The sequence below is a fragment of the Plectropomus leopardus genome, chromosome 21, assembly GCF_008729295.1.
Source record: "Plectropomus leopardus isolate mb chromosome 21, YSFRI_Pleo_2.0, whole genome shotgun sequence".
Lineage (NCBI taxonomy): Eukaryota > Metazoa > Chordata > Actinopteri > Perciformes > Serranidae > Plectropomus > Plectropomus leopardus.
The window spans coordinates 8,694,027-8,710,323 of NC_056483.1; the positions used below are offsets into that span (position 1 = coordinate 8,694,027).

The 16,297-nt window shown below is 40.6% G+C and overlaps 1 protein-coding gene across 9 annotated transcripts in view; it reads left to right on the top strand.

Annotated features, from left to right (window-relative positions):
* si:ch211-285f17.1 (sickle tail protein) overlaps positions 1 to 16,297 on the top strand; it is a 135,528-nt gene that overhangs the window by 81,456 nt on the left and 37,775 nt on the right. The window contains exon 1 of one of the 9 annotated variants that reach the window (XM_042510693.1): positions 10,142 to 10,220. The exons of the other annotated variants lie outside the window; for them this stretch is intronic. Within the exon in view, the coding sequence (XP_042366627.1) occupies positions 10,218 to 10,220 (3 nt within the window). The 5' untranslated portion in view covers positions 10,142 to 10,217. Of the gene's footprint in view, positions 1 to 10,141; positions 10,221 to 16,297 lie in introns of those variants that run through there. 9 annotated transcript variants of the gene reach the window in all.

Consider the following 16,297-nt stretch of genomic DNA (forward strand, 5'->3'; position numbering starts at 1 on the left):
TTGGCGCACGAGTTTTATCGAGAGAGAAAAGGGGTCGAAAAAGTCTCTCCTTCACTTCAGCGATGTTTAGTTAGATGGACGCGGTGAGGCTGTCAGCAGTAAATCATCCTTAATGAACAGTGTGACCTACCTGCAGCTCCCCACAATCTTAAGGAGATGGCAATTGCATAGCCGTAATCGCAAAACAAATGATCTGTTGTGCTCGGAAGTTAAGGCTCATATCATGATAATCTTGCATGATATCGATGCTGGTTGAAGACAATATAGAGAGTATGAAATGATCGTTACGCTGTCGGTTTCTGCTATTACCACTGCACGATTTTGCTGTGGCGTCATTGTAGATTCTAAGATTTTATCGATGTGTTTATCGATTATGTCTTTAAAAATTTGTTTCCGTGCCAGTTGAGTTTATAAAAAGACCCAGAGTGACATATTTTTGTGTGTCCACAATATACCAATATAAAAACAACTAATTTGGCAGATACCGATCAATACTCTTGTGTAGCCTACTTAACATCATATTATGCATGCCCTTATGGCAAACCAGCAGATGGGGGCATGAAATACAATGATTTTTGGTGTATGTAATATTCATTCATTGTGCAAAATGACAAAAATACTTCACGTTATTGAATGTTCATTTTGTCATAAAAAAACATTTAGTGGATTGTGATACCAGCAGAAAATCAGCATGTTGGCCGATTCTGATACTTTATTTTTAAAGCCGATATCTGGTGATACAGATGTTGTGCCGATATTATCGTGCATCCCTAGTTTACACCATAAATTGATGCAGAAAAGGCACAAAATGGGTCCTGAAATATTACCAGAATGCAGAAAATTAAGTTTTTTAAGCTTAAAATTTTCTCAGAGGACCCCCAGACCCCCTGTTTCAAATGTTGAAACATAGCCTACACCCTTGCCTGTAGTAAATATTGCCATGGTTGTACTTAAGTATAACCTTATGGCTCCTGTTGAATTTTCAGTTTTTATGATATATTTTCTCACTCTTAGCAAGCAGTGATTGTGCTATTTTATTGACTAATTTAAATGGGCTTTTGAGGTTTGCTTTTTTTCTGGCATTAGATTCTATTATATTGCCTTTGATGTATTCAGGATTGCTTTATTTTTTTTCAAGAGAAAGACTATCTATATGTGCTTGCAATTGAATTTGTTTAGAAAATGCTGTTTTGGGTCATTCTTGGGTCATGGATAATTTTGTTTGGAACTTGCTGTCCTTATTAGCAGGGGATCATCTAACAGTGCTTTCTTATTGTAAGAAGTACTGTAAAGAAAATCTGAAGTTTGTGCAGTAAAAGTCTTTGAAGTTCCTCCTTCAGCTGCATAGAAATAAGACAAGCGAGAGATAAACTGATCTCTTGGGTTGGTTGTCAGTTTGTAAGACACTTTTACATTGATTTTGGAATAAAACTTCATATGTTATTCACATATTTCAAGTGAGATTTGAGCGTCGATGGCTCTTGAATTTATCACTTTGGGGAAGAAGATACAAGATGCTGTCACACAGCAGACTGGTTTGAGCATGAAGTTTTTGGCAAATGCACATAGAGCTGATAACAGAAAAAAGATGATTGAAGATTGGATTTGACGTAATCTAATTTAGGATGTCAAGAGAGATGCAATCATTCACTGCTAATACAAACAACGGAGAATTAAATGAAATAAAACGACACGATATGACAAGCTTTTGGAATCATTTGTCATTTGATGTGCTGGTATTCTGCTTTGAGGGAACATCAAGAAAACAAATCAAGTCGAGAATAACCTGCTGCGGTTCTCACGCAAAAAGTGCCGACCGTACAGGAAAGACAACATCAGTGGCAACAATGCGTGCTTCAGAGGTGAGAAAGAATTGTCCCCGGAGGTTTGAGTTACAAAGGCGGAGATTTATCAAGGTCAAACGAAGGTTGGGAAGATGATATCGCTTCAGTCTGAAAAGTAGATGACCCTTCTCCACCCACTGCACGCACGCACACACACACTGACTGACTCAGACTTATATAAGGTACCCCTCAATTCTTCCCTCGTCTCCTTCTGTGATCCTTAAACCCTCAACAAAAGCGAGTGGTTTAATTTCCTCCTCTCCTCATCAGGCCTGCAAAGACCTGGATCCCTACCAAGGGAGATGAGATAATATCCCACTGGTCTGACCGCCACCCATCCTCTCGCCTCTCTCTCTCTCTGCCCAGAGGCTTTGATGAGCACAAACTGAACTGCTTGGCCGATCACAGACACACATACACACACTAAATTCCCTCCTTCTGCCTCTGTGTCAGTGTCTGTGTGTGATGAGCTGTGACTCGCAGGGCCCCTGGTTTCTCTGCAGAGTTGAGCGGCCATGTTCGGGCAGCTGTGGGCCCCAGACAGACAGATAGACTGACAGACAGGTCTGTCACCCCAAACTGTGATAATCTACTGGTTGATGAGAGCACAGATTATGGTAACATGTGAGTGTTAGAAGGGGTAAACTGTTTTGCAGTGCATTTTTTGGGAGGTGCTTTCAGTAATTCACTCACAGTATATGTTTTGGTGTGTAAGTAGGCTGTTTTGGAAAAACTGTGACGTCATTTGTTTCTGTGCACCAGTCAGAATTGAACAATATGAGAATTCGATTCTGAAGGCAGTCCGTTTGCTTCTGATGCCGGAGCGATAATCAGATACGCCGAGTATTTGACTTAAAGAAATAATAATTTACAGCTAAGGATTTTTTTAAGTCCTGGCTTAGGGTGAAACAATTTTCAATATAACAAAATACAATTTCCTGTGATTTGATTATCACTTGAGTATCACTTTGTATTGCTGTGTGTAGTTAGATGAAGTTTCTCTCCAGATATTTTAACTTAATGGGCTCTTAGTCATTTCATTTTTTACCAGTTCATAGCTGTTTGTCATTTATTTGTTGTTTACATGCACTCTGATATTCCACTTTGATTCCAAATATGACAAAGTATTTTGTTTGGTTATTCTGTATTAGGGTGTGCGGCGCATTTGAAATATGCGTCTTTGTTGGGGGTTTTACTGCAATTTGCAACAGCTCGTGTGTTGTACACAAACCAACTACAGCTGACATTTTGCATGGCTGTGGGGTAGAGATGCATGGCCAAAATAGAAGCCCACATTTCTGGCTGGAAAGAGGACACATCTACTTTTAAACATTTTTTAAGACTTAGATGTTAACAGGTTTTTGGATTTACACAAATGTCACAGCGTCAGACTTTTCAAGATGGTGGCTGTGGAGTTCGCCACAGATGAAGACTTTGAAAAAGTCAGTTTTTAACGCAAAAAAGCACAATTACAAATGGCTCAAGCTTTTTCACTTTCCCATATTTTTATTTTATAAAGGGTAAGGACATTGACCCCTGTCAAACACAGCCATATACATCAGTGGAGTGTCCATTTTCATTGGACAGATTGTAGGAATGTTGTCTTTTTCTAAATAAGGGCAGAATATTTTGTGCATGTCAATGTAGACAATCTGAAAATGATTGCACACGTGTTAAACATGTTGCTGTTTGTGCATCCCAAAAAGCCAAGATGTTGTGCAACTCTTTAAACTGAAAGCACATGCATTGACTCAATATAACATGTTTGCATCCATATTTAACAAAAAGAAAAAAAAAACGTGGCATTTTAGAAGTGCGTTTTTCTCTCCATTTACACATGATCTATTGTAGGTAACTGTCACATAATAGTATTACATCATTGCTGTTTGTTTTTGTTGGCATGCACAATAGCAGTATTGTACCTTAAAAAGTAAAGTTATGATTTCTTAATCCATCAAAGTCAAACTTTACTAACATGTTGAAATAATAAATCTCTGATGTCAAAAGGCTTTTAGCCCTTAAGCCTTCAGTATCACAGAATTAAAGACGTAAAGGGGAAAGGGGTAGGCTATATGATTACAATAATAAAGCTTTTTATGTTATAATTCTTCCGTACTTTGGTTTAGATTTAGACATGATTAGAAAACTTTTAATGGAAACAAAAGAGTGAAAGAAGCCTTGATAAAGGATCACACAAGAAGAGACCCCTTGTCATAACCTGTAGTCAGGCAGCAAGTCAAAAGCAGATCAGTGAAATATTAATTAATCATGCTGCGTAAGATGGCAGAGTACACAAGATCTGCACCCTCCCACGAATTCATGTTGAACAAAGTCACATAAATAACGCCCATTTGTCATTATACACAGTAAATGTAGTGTAAACTCTCCCTCTGAGTCTTATTGAGGCGTTGCAACATTTGGCTGGTCCCCCACATACTTCTCTCTGTGGGCTCCTGGCCGCGCTACACTCTTGCTCCTCAGTACCAAGGTCGGCTAGATAACGCTGGCTCTGAGCTTGCATTACCTCCCTTCAAGAGATCTGACCATGATCAAAGAAACAAAGATTAGGGAGGGAGTTTCAGGGGAGTATTGTTCCTGTTTTTAACTAAACAGCACAAAGAATCACTCATTGTCTTGCACTCCTGGCACAGTCTTCACGCGGTATCACGAGAGCTGACAGAGATAAACTTGTAAGCACAGATGCAGATTATTGCCCACTGAAGCATTTATGCCCATGTGATATTTTCACAAAACACCTCTTTGTCATTGCACCTTGAAATCACACAATCAGATACTGTGTGCCGCAGGTCTGCAGCAAAACATCTGTTTTTAATCATCTGACCTCCTCCACTGACCACCAGGAGCTGGATTGTTTTTAATAGCATCTGCCTCCTCTGCATGAAGTGACACTTTGAGAGCTACTGAGGGTAACACAACTGAGAACTGCAAGGTTAATGACGGGCTTGCGTTGACCTGCCAGTTAATAGGGGTTATGTGGCGGGGGTTCGGGTTTTAGGGGTGCAGCTCCCCAACCGAGAGGACAAGTGGTCGGTGGAGTGGCGCCAAGGCCGTGTGTAATCCCGAGTGTTGTGGGGGAGGGTTAAGCCGCTCCGACAGAAGGCCCTGATGGACCTGCCTCTGATTGCTGCTGATAATGAGTCAAGCCAGACGAAATTTTACACACAAATGCAACGCCAGTGTGTTAATCAGACCAGCTAATCAGGTCTGAGCTCTTTTTAGTGTTCGGCTGCACAACAGAGCTGTATTAGCTCAGGCTTTAGTTAACAACAGGAGTCATCTTCAGTTATAGTGTTGCTCCTCTGGTTTAACGGGCAGGTAGTCGTTATGAGGATCCTAAAAAGTTCAGATTTTTCAGGCAGATTTGCAGAGAATGGAGGTGAAAAGTCTGAGACCTTTTTAACCTTACTCCCCTACATTCCTGTAAGAACAATTAAGACAGTTTGTCTGCACAGCAGATGCAGCCTGAGGAGCATTCCTTGACTTATTTTATCAGATTAGCTGTCGTCCCACTAAACCACCAATCAACAAATCTGTAATACTATAAAAAGGGCAAACTGGTTTATGACAATTTAAGGACAATTTTAATACATGATAACATCAGATACCAGACGGGTTAATTTTTTGCTGCTGTTTGTCAGCAGGATTATGTAAAAACTGCTGGCCTGTTTTTCGGGAATCTTAGAGGAAGAGTGTAGCAAGTGCCATGGGAGAATTCATTAAATTTTAGATGTGCAAAATATTTTTTGCTTTGGTTATCATTGCAAGATTGTGCATGTGGCCTTGACAGAATAGTTGCCATACATTTTAAAATCCAGTAGATGGTACTGATATTCAGTATTTACAAAAACTAGCCCATTGTGAAAATATGAATACTCCATATCACAATTCAAATTCACAGGTGCCATTAATCCTTTTGGGTTGCCTAAACATGTAGATGCTCAAACTTTATACAAACAGCAGTCGTTATGGGGCACTTGGGGATGGTGGTTTCTTGGGAGAACTGGAACAGCTTTAACACCATAACAAAGATGATAATACTTTTTCTCAAGCTGAGGAGTGGCTACTGAAACCTAAATACACATATATCATGCAGCTAATTATACTAGATAGATAGCCCATTTTTATAAGAAGACCATCTTTCCAAAAGTTAAATACGTCTTTAAAACAGCATCAATCAATGGACAGCATTTTTTTATCCATGTTTTTGCTGGTTAAGACTGCTTAAAGACTAGAAGTGCAGTATCTCCAGGTATTCCTTGTAGGCGTGTGCGTATGCATGGTCAGATCTGCACATCCATTCTTGTGCTCTGGTGTGAAATAATGACTGAAAACCCCTCTTACAGCAGTAGGTTTTAATGGCTGCTGTTGTTGCTTATGCAGCACTAATATGTAGTACTACACCAGCATCATGTAGTGCTGGGGAAAAGCACAGCTGAGGTTTTAATATATATACTAACTTTGACCAAAAATGATGTCCAGTGTATACAGACTGCCAACTAATAACAGATTAGGTTCACTGTCAGTTACTGAATCGCCTACAAGCTCTCCACCCTCAAATGTCACATCGTTCCCAGCTTTTTCTACCTGTTTGGTTGGTGATTTATGCTTGTTTGGTATTTAAAGAAAGAGAAAAGGCTACAGGCATCTTGGCATCCTTTCCATGCTTTTGTGAGCAAGATGATGCCAGTCATTAGACTACGGCGAGAAACTAATTGACTTTGATGAGCAGCTAAGCTAATGGACAAAATATGTTGTCACCAGTCAGGATGATGGAATGCACATGCTGTTGTGTTGATGCTTCAAATCTCTCCTGTGTATTATGAGTTGCTGATGTTCTGTCTTCAGATTTTCTGTTTGAAAATCTTTCATTTTGATGGATAGCCATTTCTGGCACCACTGTTCATCTTTTTCATATATTGGCAAAGAGATTCCAAGCTTTATGATCCCAATAACCAAGTGGGGAGCACGCAAGAGGAGTGTTTCCCCCTTGTTTTCACTTTTGCAAGTCTTTGCATGCAGCCTGACATCTGGACTCTACCTTGGGCCAAAGGTATGAGCCTAACTTCAAAAGGCAAATCAGACACAGAGGCACACCAGGACGATTTCACTACTGACAGGACCAGCTTCAAGCATCTGGCCCAAACCTTATTTTGATCTCCTGTGCTTTATTTCCACTTGGCCCTTCACCGAGGAGATAAAGGGGTGGAGTGTGGGTGTAGGATAGAGAAAGGCATGGCAGCAACTTGGCTCCAAGTCAGACTTGCTTTTCTAAATGTTTAAAATACATCTTCAACAGATAGACTGAGAAGGCAGGGTTCTCTTTCACTAAACAACATGACAGAGATGATCGGGAACACCTGGAATGTGAGTAAGTGTACAGTGGGAAAGTATATATTTAACACATCAGCAGCTAATGGAGTCAGTAATAAATTAGACTATTTGACAGAAGTAGAGCGTGGACTGCAGTTTATCATAGCACCTCCTCCTCAGCTTGACACCATAATCTACCTCAACTATGGCTCATGTTTTACAAATACAAGTACTCATGTGATAGCTCCTACAACTCAGCTCCTCCTACACTGATGTTAACATGGTAGCTAACAAAACAAGTCAGGTCGATGCAGAGAAAACATGCTGGTGACTTAAGCTTCAGTGGTTGCTGGTGTTTCTTAACAGCGAGAGTTTCGTGACTTGTCACGTGTGGTTGGCTGAGTCATCTCGAGCTGAGCGCTCAGGACTAAGTCTGTGTGTGAGCAGTGTGTCTTATTGTGTCTGTCAGAGGTCAAAAACGGGTCAAATGTGTGTTACTCCCGGTCAGTGAGAGGAAAAAAAACAAAAACAATGGACAGTAATATGAAACAGGATTTCCCACACATTCATTTATTTGTGGTGGTCTGAGCTCTGGTGGTGCGTGCTGTGCACTAAATACAATGGGTTTAATAGAAAGAGGAGCACCTATATTCATGACGTTATTGGAAAACATACCTTTTGGATGTCTAAATAACCTAGAATACCATAATATTGCAATGTCAACGGCTGATGCCACATATTGATTTTCTATTTTTGGAGCAGGACTGTTCATCAGGTGTGCTGCTGGAATATATTTTTGGTTATTGCACCACACTCGCGTGGAGTGTGCTTTGGGCACAGACGAAGAAGCCGAACACCATCCTCAATGAAAGTGAAACTTAATTGTTCATTGCGCTTGTTCTAAAAAGTTCTTTTTCACTTGCCTCTGCAGCAGCTGCCCCTCTCGTCCATCAATCTGATCAGCTCTGCTCCGATCGGATCGACTGGTGAATTATTCACTTACTAATCAAAATCAACACAGTCCCGGTGCTGCATTCAAAGAACCGCAGAAACCTTAGAACGTAGAGAGAGGACACAGAATAATAGAAAGGGACACACACAAAGAAATAAACAAACAAACAAACAAACAAAAAGATTGCTGATTACCACATATTGATTTTAATTCTGTCGGAAACACACAAAAAAAACCAAAATTAGCCTAACAGATAAGCATAGAAATAGTCATAATGTAACTTCAAAGAAACAATGTTTACTTGATCATGTGTTCAGGAAATGCAGAAACAGTGGAAGCATTTTTGTTGTGCTAAATTAAAACTTCAGTTTACTGCTGATGATCTGACTCTTTTTCTACAAACACGGACATACAGAGAGACTCTCCTCTGGGAGAGCTGGTATAATAAATCTTAGGCTCACCGGAGGAGCGTATGTGGTCCTCGGTGACTTGTTAATTAGGCATGAATAGCAAAGCCATTATCAGGGCTGGTTTCACAGGAGCAAAAAGGCGACTTGACACTTGACAAAACGCTGTGATTTAAAACCAGCAAAGACTTCTAATACATACGCCATTGAATAAAGGTGCAAAAATGTAGTTAAGTGTTAGCAGCATTAGATTAGGCCCCTGTGATCGCATTGGATTATATGTGCGTTTATGTGTGCAACATGATGTGGAGGATACAGGACTCCAGTTTCTCTTGGAAGAAGAAAGACCTTTTTGTTTTGGTGACTACAGGCTTGGAGCTGCACACACACATCCACACACTCTCAGATATACACCCAGAGAGGCTCAAATTAGACCTGGAAGGTCCAGGAGAGAAGCTCTCTGGAGACGGACCAGGTTCATCTGAGGACGTGTCAAATAAACGGCCCCTTCGAAATATGAGCACGACTTTGTCCTCTGTGTGTGTATGGATGGGTGCTCTTTGTCTTTCACTATAGAAGGATTGTGTGTGTGTGTGTGTGTGTCTGAGAGAGAGAGAGAGAGAGAGAGAGAGTTAATCAAACATTTATTGTGTTATTATTCTGGGATCCTCTTCAGATATGTAATATGTGCTTTCGCTCTTGATGAAATGATATTAAAGAACAAGTCCTGACAGATCATGGTTTTGCAGCCCCGTCGGCAAATAGTTTGCATGTATTTGTTTGGTAAGAGAGATGTGGAGTGAGAGGGGTGGAGGAGGGGACTTAATGTGTGCACACTTGTAGGTGTGTGCAAATCATGGCATGCAAGACTAGTAAATGATCTGCCAGTCTTGCTCTAAGTCTGGACCTGTAATCTTTTGTAACACCTTGACTTGTTACAAAAGCGTGGCTCAAACCAAAACACAGGACCTTGTCATTAAAAAACGTGAATACTTAGTGACACAAATTGCTCTTCTTGTAATGATCCTAATATTCATTATAGTGCAGTTTGTTCAGAAAGCAAACTTTGAGCATTGGTATTTGGATGATTGAGCATGTGTCCATGCATTGGGTGTGTGTTGAGTGTTGTGTAGGATGAGGTCTTGCTGAGAATATCTTGCATAAACTGGATCCTTGAGGGTAGAGCTGGGTCTTATCTCCTCAGGACACAAGTGTCATCTCTCCTTCTTCAGCTGCAGCTATAGGGCAGTGAGATGGAAGCAGAGATTGGACATGGGGATTAGTGTTAGAGCTGCCGTTTTAAGATAAAATGTCTTTTTTAGCGCTGAATGGAAACTTTATGGAGTTTTTAAGCTGTTTCAGGGATCAGATTTTCTCTAACTCAATCTCTGTCTGGCACGAATGGTGCATGAATGTATTACGCAGGCATACAAACAATGACTTTTCCCTGCTTTCCGCCGTGTGTGTATGTATTGTGCTTTTGGATAGTTTGGGATATGGGGCGGTGTGTGCATAGGATGGGGGGGGGCATCCGCTGTGAGTTAGACAGAAAGGGAAGGGAGCAGGATGGGGCAGTTGTACAGAGCAAGCGCCACAAGGGCTGAAATAACAGTGGAGGAAGTGACCCTCTTTCCAGTCTTTACATGAAAGTCACTGCTGGAAGGAGATCTCCACGGCTCTGAAATGGTAAATACAACACTCATGCTTTTTAAGATTATTTAGAAAGTGGTATTTTTGCTTAAAATGTTAGATGAGCGCAATATATATATGAATACATGCTATAACATCACTTTTAAAACTGGTGCAGCAACTCAAGACAGTGTTTTCCACTCCACAAACTCCCATTGGCTGATTTATCTGATGGTCGCGCAAAGTTGACTTTTGTAACCTCTCTCATTTTGAGGAGGGTGCGATGTCTGCTGGTGATAACCGTGACTAACTCATGTATGCGTGAGTGGGTGAAATCAATTGGACGGTGTAGCTCAGTTGTTGGAAATGTCAGCGGCGGAAGAGATAGGCATCTTGCCTCCTCTGTGCGCTGGGTCAACAGGCGCAGTATTGTGTCTGCTGTGATCAGCCTGAATGACAGATGTGCTTGATTATATTCTATGCATCTTGTAATATTTTATTAATGAGATGCTGACAGTTGATAGTTTTCACATTTCTGGCTTGGTCTTGCGATTATAAACTTGTAGATAGTGGGCACTGAACTCCCACAACTTCTAGCTTCACCTTCACCATCAGCTTTGACTGTGGACGCTATAAAGTCATCTCCTTTTAACACACCAATTAACAAGCGAGTCCATCTCTGAAAGGTCATCTGGGGATTTGGATGGAGGGATTAGAGGAGGAATGCATTAGAAGAGGGAGGGAGAGAGGGATGTGGTAGCAATGAATGAGAATGGATGACTAGGGGATTTTGGTATAATGTCATTAAGGCTAGGGGAGACAAAGGATGATAGTCTGTCCACAGACAGCATACGGACTGAGCGCTGACTGCTTGATTGACAGGGGCTTTATGATTCAAAGTTGAGCAGTGCCGCAGAGGCACTGAGATTTAGAATCACACAGGTGTTTTTAATAAACTCTTGTGGGTTTGTGCCTGATTTTTGAACTTTTTATCCTGTGTTAAACACTTTAATCATTTAGACAGTACTAAAAGAGAGGACAGTACTGATTTAGTGTGTTGTTCAAGGACACACAGGGTTCCCACAGTCATGGAAAACCTGGAAAAGTCATGGAATTTCATCATGTTATTTTTCAGGCCTGGAAAAATAATAGAATTAGTAAAAATCAGTGAAAGTGTCGGATAAGTCATGGAATTTCTTTATGTCTGATGAAATTAACATAACATAACATAATGGTAAATGTATTTTCTTTTCCAAGTTAACTGTTTACATATTGTAAACATCAACTCGGCTGTACAATAAATAATTTCAGCATCAGTGTTGCAATGCATAATAGCCACATCCAAGGATGTGCAATGTCAAGTAAAAAAACTCAAATTAACCAGCACCTCCTTGGGCGCCCAGAGGCATTCCCAGGCTAGATAAGATATATAATTTCTCCAGTATTTCTGTGGGACACAAATACTAAAAGCATCTTGCTCAAATTTGACACTTACCACATGAATGCTCTAAGAGGAATAACGTATCAGAATGAGACACGTTAGGGGTTAACAGTCTGCTGAGCTGCCTTCTTCTTCTGTTTATGTGTTTGCCATACAGATCAGGGCAGGTAATTACAGTTAGCTTTATTTCCGCTCCCCAGAGCAAGAGCCAAATTAGCATCTTAAGTGGAAAGCTGTGCTCACAACACTGGGGTTTGTGTTTAAAGCCACACAAGTTTCCACCTCCACTGTCATGTTTACATTCTTTCGCATCTGGAGAGATGTATAGAATGAGTGAATGAAACTTGTTTTTCTGGCTACTTGTGTGTTTGTTCACTCTGTGTGTTTACGTAGGAGATGATGCGTGAATACACACTGTTGTAGTCGGACCCTGGTAGTGGCTGTAGATAATCACATCAAGTTATCTTCTTGGCCTGACTTGTGGAGCACTTCAGAGATATTGAAAATTATGCAGCCCAAAGCTGACAAAGATTGACATGATTGCCGAGATGCCAGAAGAATGCCCTCTTTTTTTAAGGTGAAAGTCAGGCTATGTTATGAGAAAGCTATTATAACACCAACTATGTTGATTATATAAGAACGTAGGCACCAATCAGTGGGCTTTGTGTGGGCAGACAGCAGGTGTGATGCACGATGCACTGGCAGCTTTTCAAGACTATGTCTATACTTAAATCTCCATGAGTGACACAGCAGGCTCCTGGTGGGATCTGCCATTATTCTTAACAATCGCGATTTACTTTAATCGCTCCGTCTCGGCTCCGCATGTCAGCCTGTCTGTCAGTAGCTGAGACAGGTGCCGCATGATATAACATAATCTGTTCTGCTTGGTGAAATCATGCATTGTCCTTGGCTCTGTAATATTCAAGACAGCTTGCAATGAAAAGCTGCCATACTGTGCATGCATGCTCCGACACAGATTTATCGAATAACACATGTAATAGAACTGGTGTATAAAATTTGAACATTTAATTTGGGAATGTAGACTGGCAAACACAAACCTGAGCGTTCTTCACAATGGCAGCACACTGGTTGTCAGACCACTCTTGCATAAATGTTTTCAGGATGTCCTGGGTTCGGGTCAGATTTTCTGGAACAATGGCCTGACTCACTCATGCATGCGCTCAGTCTCTCTTTGTATCCCTCTCTTTTAAACATATAACACACAGACAGCACACATTTCAACTACTTACTTTCTTTTATCATTTTTTTTGACAAGCATTATCATTTGCCTGATCGCCGCTTGTCCAACATGTATTAAACTTGACATCCTTTTAATTTAAAGCTGCCGCAAGTGGTGTTCAAGACATTTAGAGACCTTAAAGTGGCAGCATGGAAGATTTTTAGTCCTGGTTGATCGGGAGACATCTGTACTCAGATGTGGACTTGGCCTTCAGTAGGCATCTATCACCCTACTGTTTGCAGCCTGTCCCACACTGTTGGCCCTGATTCAGCATGTTGAATCAGCGTTGAAGATGGCAGAGCCCATCTGTGAATTTTATCACTCTGGTTGGCAGTTCAGTTCAGTGTACAAAATGAGTGTGTGGCTAAAGTCAAGAGGGCATGAGATCCAAACAAAGTCATTGAGCTCTTTAGCAGGAATAGTTTTGTTATTGTTTGCTAGTACATGATATATATAACCGATATAGAAACATATGGGCAACTAGCATTTTGAAACAGCCCTGTTGGACTTTCTCTTCTTGAATGACGAAAATAGACTACCACCGTCTACTGCTATGGAGAGTTATTTCCTCTGATGCAGGTGCAGAACATGTGCCTGTTGGTCATTGTTGTCTTTGCAGTGTGTTTATTGCAACTTTTTGGCTGATACAGAGGCGATGCAACATTCGGCCTTATGGCCATTAGTTCTTTGATGTCAGTTTGGTATGTCTGAGCCTGGACAGCTAGGTCATTATGCTGCTTCTTCTTGTTCTTGCCTATTACTCAATATATTGTCCAACAAAAGTAGTTAAAGTGACAGGCCTGGATAGTGACTTCACAGACCTTTATTTCATTGATTTTTTTCTTCATATTTTTACTTTAACCTTTTAAAGCCTGAGCAAATTGGTTTGAGTTCTTTCAAGCCCATGCGAAGAAGGCAGTGAGCAACTTAATAACACATGGCCCAAAAAACAGCAAGAAATTAGTATAAACGTATAGTATAAAACAAAAACAAAAACTAACTGGCACAGAAAAAGTGCAGAAAAATTAAGAATAGATATCTGTATTTTAAAGGTATATAACAACCCACTAACACTGGCTACAGCCCTTCATCTTTGCACCATCTTTGTGGGAGACATTTTCTGATTTCTTTGACATTTCCGAGATCTGTTTTCTAGACACGTTCCTTCTCAAAGGGCTCTTTTCATGACTCTATAACTTGTCATATTCCTGTGTATAAACTAATGCCGCTGTCTCAGATTCACATTCATCACAGCTGTCAGAGCAAATGTGGCGTACAGAGGGAGCCGCTGCTGAAAAAGCAGAATCACTGGCTGTATAGTATTGACTGAAGTGGAGGAAATCACTGGTGTGGAATGTACTGTAGGTGCGAGCGGGTTGAGGCAGGTTTAATGGTGCTAATCAGCGGTCGGCCTGCGGTTTTCACATCTGGAACCTAAAGCGGAAAGTGGTTGCTGGGACAGGAAGTGGCTCTATTTCTGCAATATCAGGCGTAGCAGTAATCAGAATGATGATCTCTGAGTGCATTCGTGAGAGAGAAGGAGGTAGGGAGAAAGAGGAGTTCATCTGAACTAAACTGTTGACCTTTGAAGGGGACACCTCATTTGTCAGATGTGGACTGGTGTGGAGTGGTTTAACTTAATTACCTCTTTCCACAGGGAGGCAGAAGGTCTCATTTGCAATTTCCTGCACTTTTATATGCGACTGCTTCCGCTTTATCTTTTTCTCCTGTGCAATTCTTCTTCAGCTGTCACATCGTGTCTATTAAAATATTTCCTTGTGATTTGGAAGCAGTGGAAAGCACTTTTTAATTAGCATACTTTAACTCTTCGAAGCCTGAGCGAAATGGCTTGATTTCATTCAAAGACGCAGACAGAAGACTATTAGCAACAAAATCATAATACGTTTCCCTTTCTTTTTTCCCCAGACATTTTTCCCTAACTTATTTAAAAATAATTTTCTAAATCTACCAATTTCTTACAATTTGTGCGTCATTTCTTACAACGTTGCTCATATAAATTGCACCAATGAGCTCAGGTTTCAAAGGGTTAAATACTTGTGAAAGGCACCTGAAAGCAGCACAAGAAGTGATGTTGCTCCAGGTTTCAAAGGGTTAAAGTTAAACAAAAAGTAGAAAAAGTTATATAGGTCAGGGTCCCCAAGGTCATGGAAAACCTGGAAAAGTCATGGAATTTTGTTGTGTGTAATGAAATTGTTACAGTAAAAAGTAAATGTAGAGCATGGTAGTTCGAAGGTAAAGAGCTTTTTTTCCCCCCAAACAATTGAACCAATGGGCCAACCAAACTGTCAGGTGTCACTCTGTGACTCTGTGAGCTCGGCCACACCTTGTCAGCAGACTACTTATAATGAAATAATTAAAATTTGGAGTAAAGTTCGCTAGACAATTCTGTTCATTTTAGATGTTGTAAATGGTGTTGGGAACTTTTATTACAAGTCCTTGAAAATTAATGGAAAGGTTTTGAAAATTTGTCCCTTAAAATGTATGGGGACCCTGGTTGTCTGGCTTTACTTGTGATTTTGGTGCACAGGCATTTTAAGCTGCTTTCCCACAGCGCAAAAAAATCTTTTAACCCCTGCAAACATGTGGCTTTTTAATGTAATTGGAAAGGTGACAACTGGCATTCACACCAGCGTCAAATGACTCTGCAGTAGTCACAGGTTTTAATCGCCCTCGGCTCTGATCGTCAGTGATAAAAACAAAACACAGTGGTTCATGCGCTAATTTTATACCCTTTATTGGTGACATGCAATGACAGGCTGCTGCTAATTACCGTCCATCTCTAACAAAGCAGCGCTCAAACACTGTTCTAAATTTGTCTGCACCGAGTTTGAAAGAGAGACTGAATGACTCAGAGATTAATAAGAGAATAAGAATAAATAAGAGAATAAGAAGAAACCACCGGAACATTTTCACAGAACCCCACCCATGCTGCTTTCTGCTGTTTACAAACCTGTTGTCTGGCCTGTCTGTGACGAATGTTACGAACCAAAAACACTAAAACTTGTCTGCTGCAGGGCGGTGTTCACAGCTCTGCTCTACTCGCAATGGCAAAGGAGTCCATAGCCTATATTTAGCAGGTTTAACTGTGTTTAAAAAATCCACATGCACGCATTCTTTTTGATGGAAAAGTGGTATTAGTGGGGTTGTTTTATGAATTGTTTCAAGAAGTTAATACCACTTTCATAGCTGGAGCTGGAGCCAGGGGAAGCTTAGCTTTGTATATTCGTAAGACTAGCCTGCCTCCATATATTTGATAAATGACAATAGTCATGAACACTCATCAAGAAATGGAGTCTGTTTTTGTTCAACATTTATCAGACACTAGGGCAAGGCAAAATTAAAAAAATGAATGCATATTGACTTACAGTGGAATCATATTGTGATGATATGATCATTTCACGTAGATATTTCACAAAGTTACGCTCTGCAAAG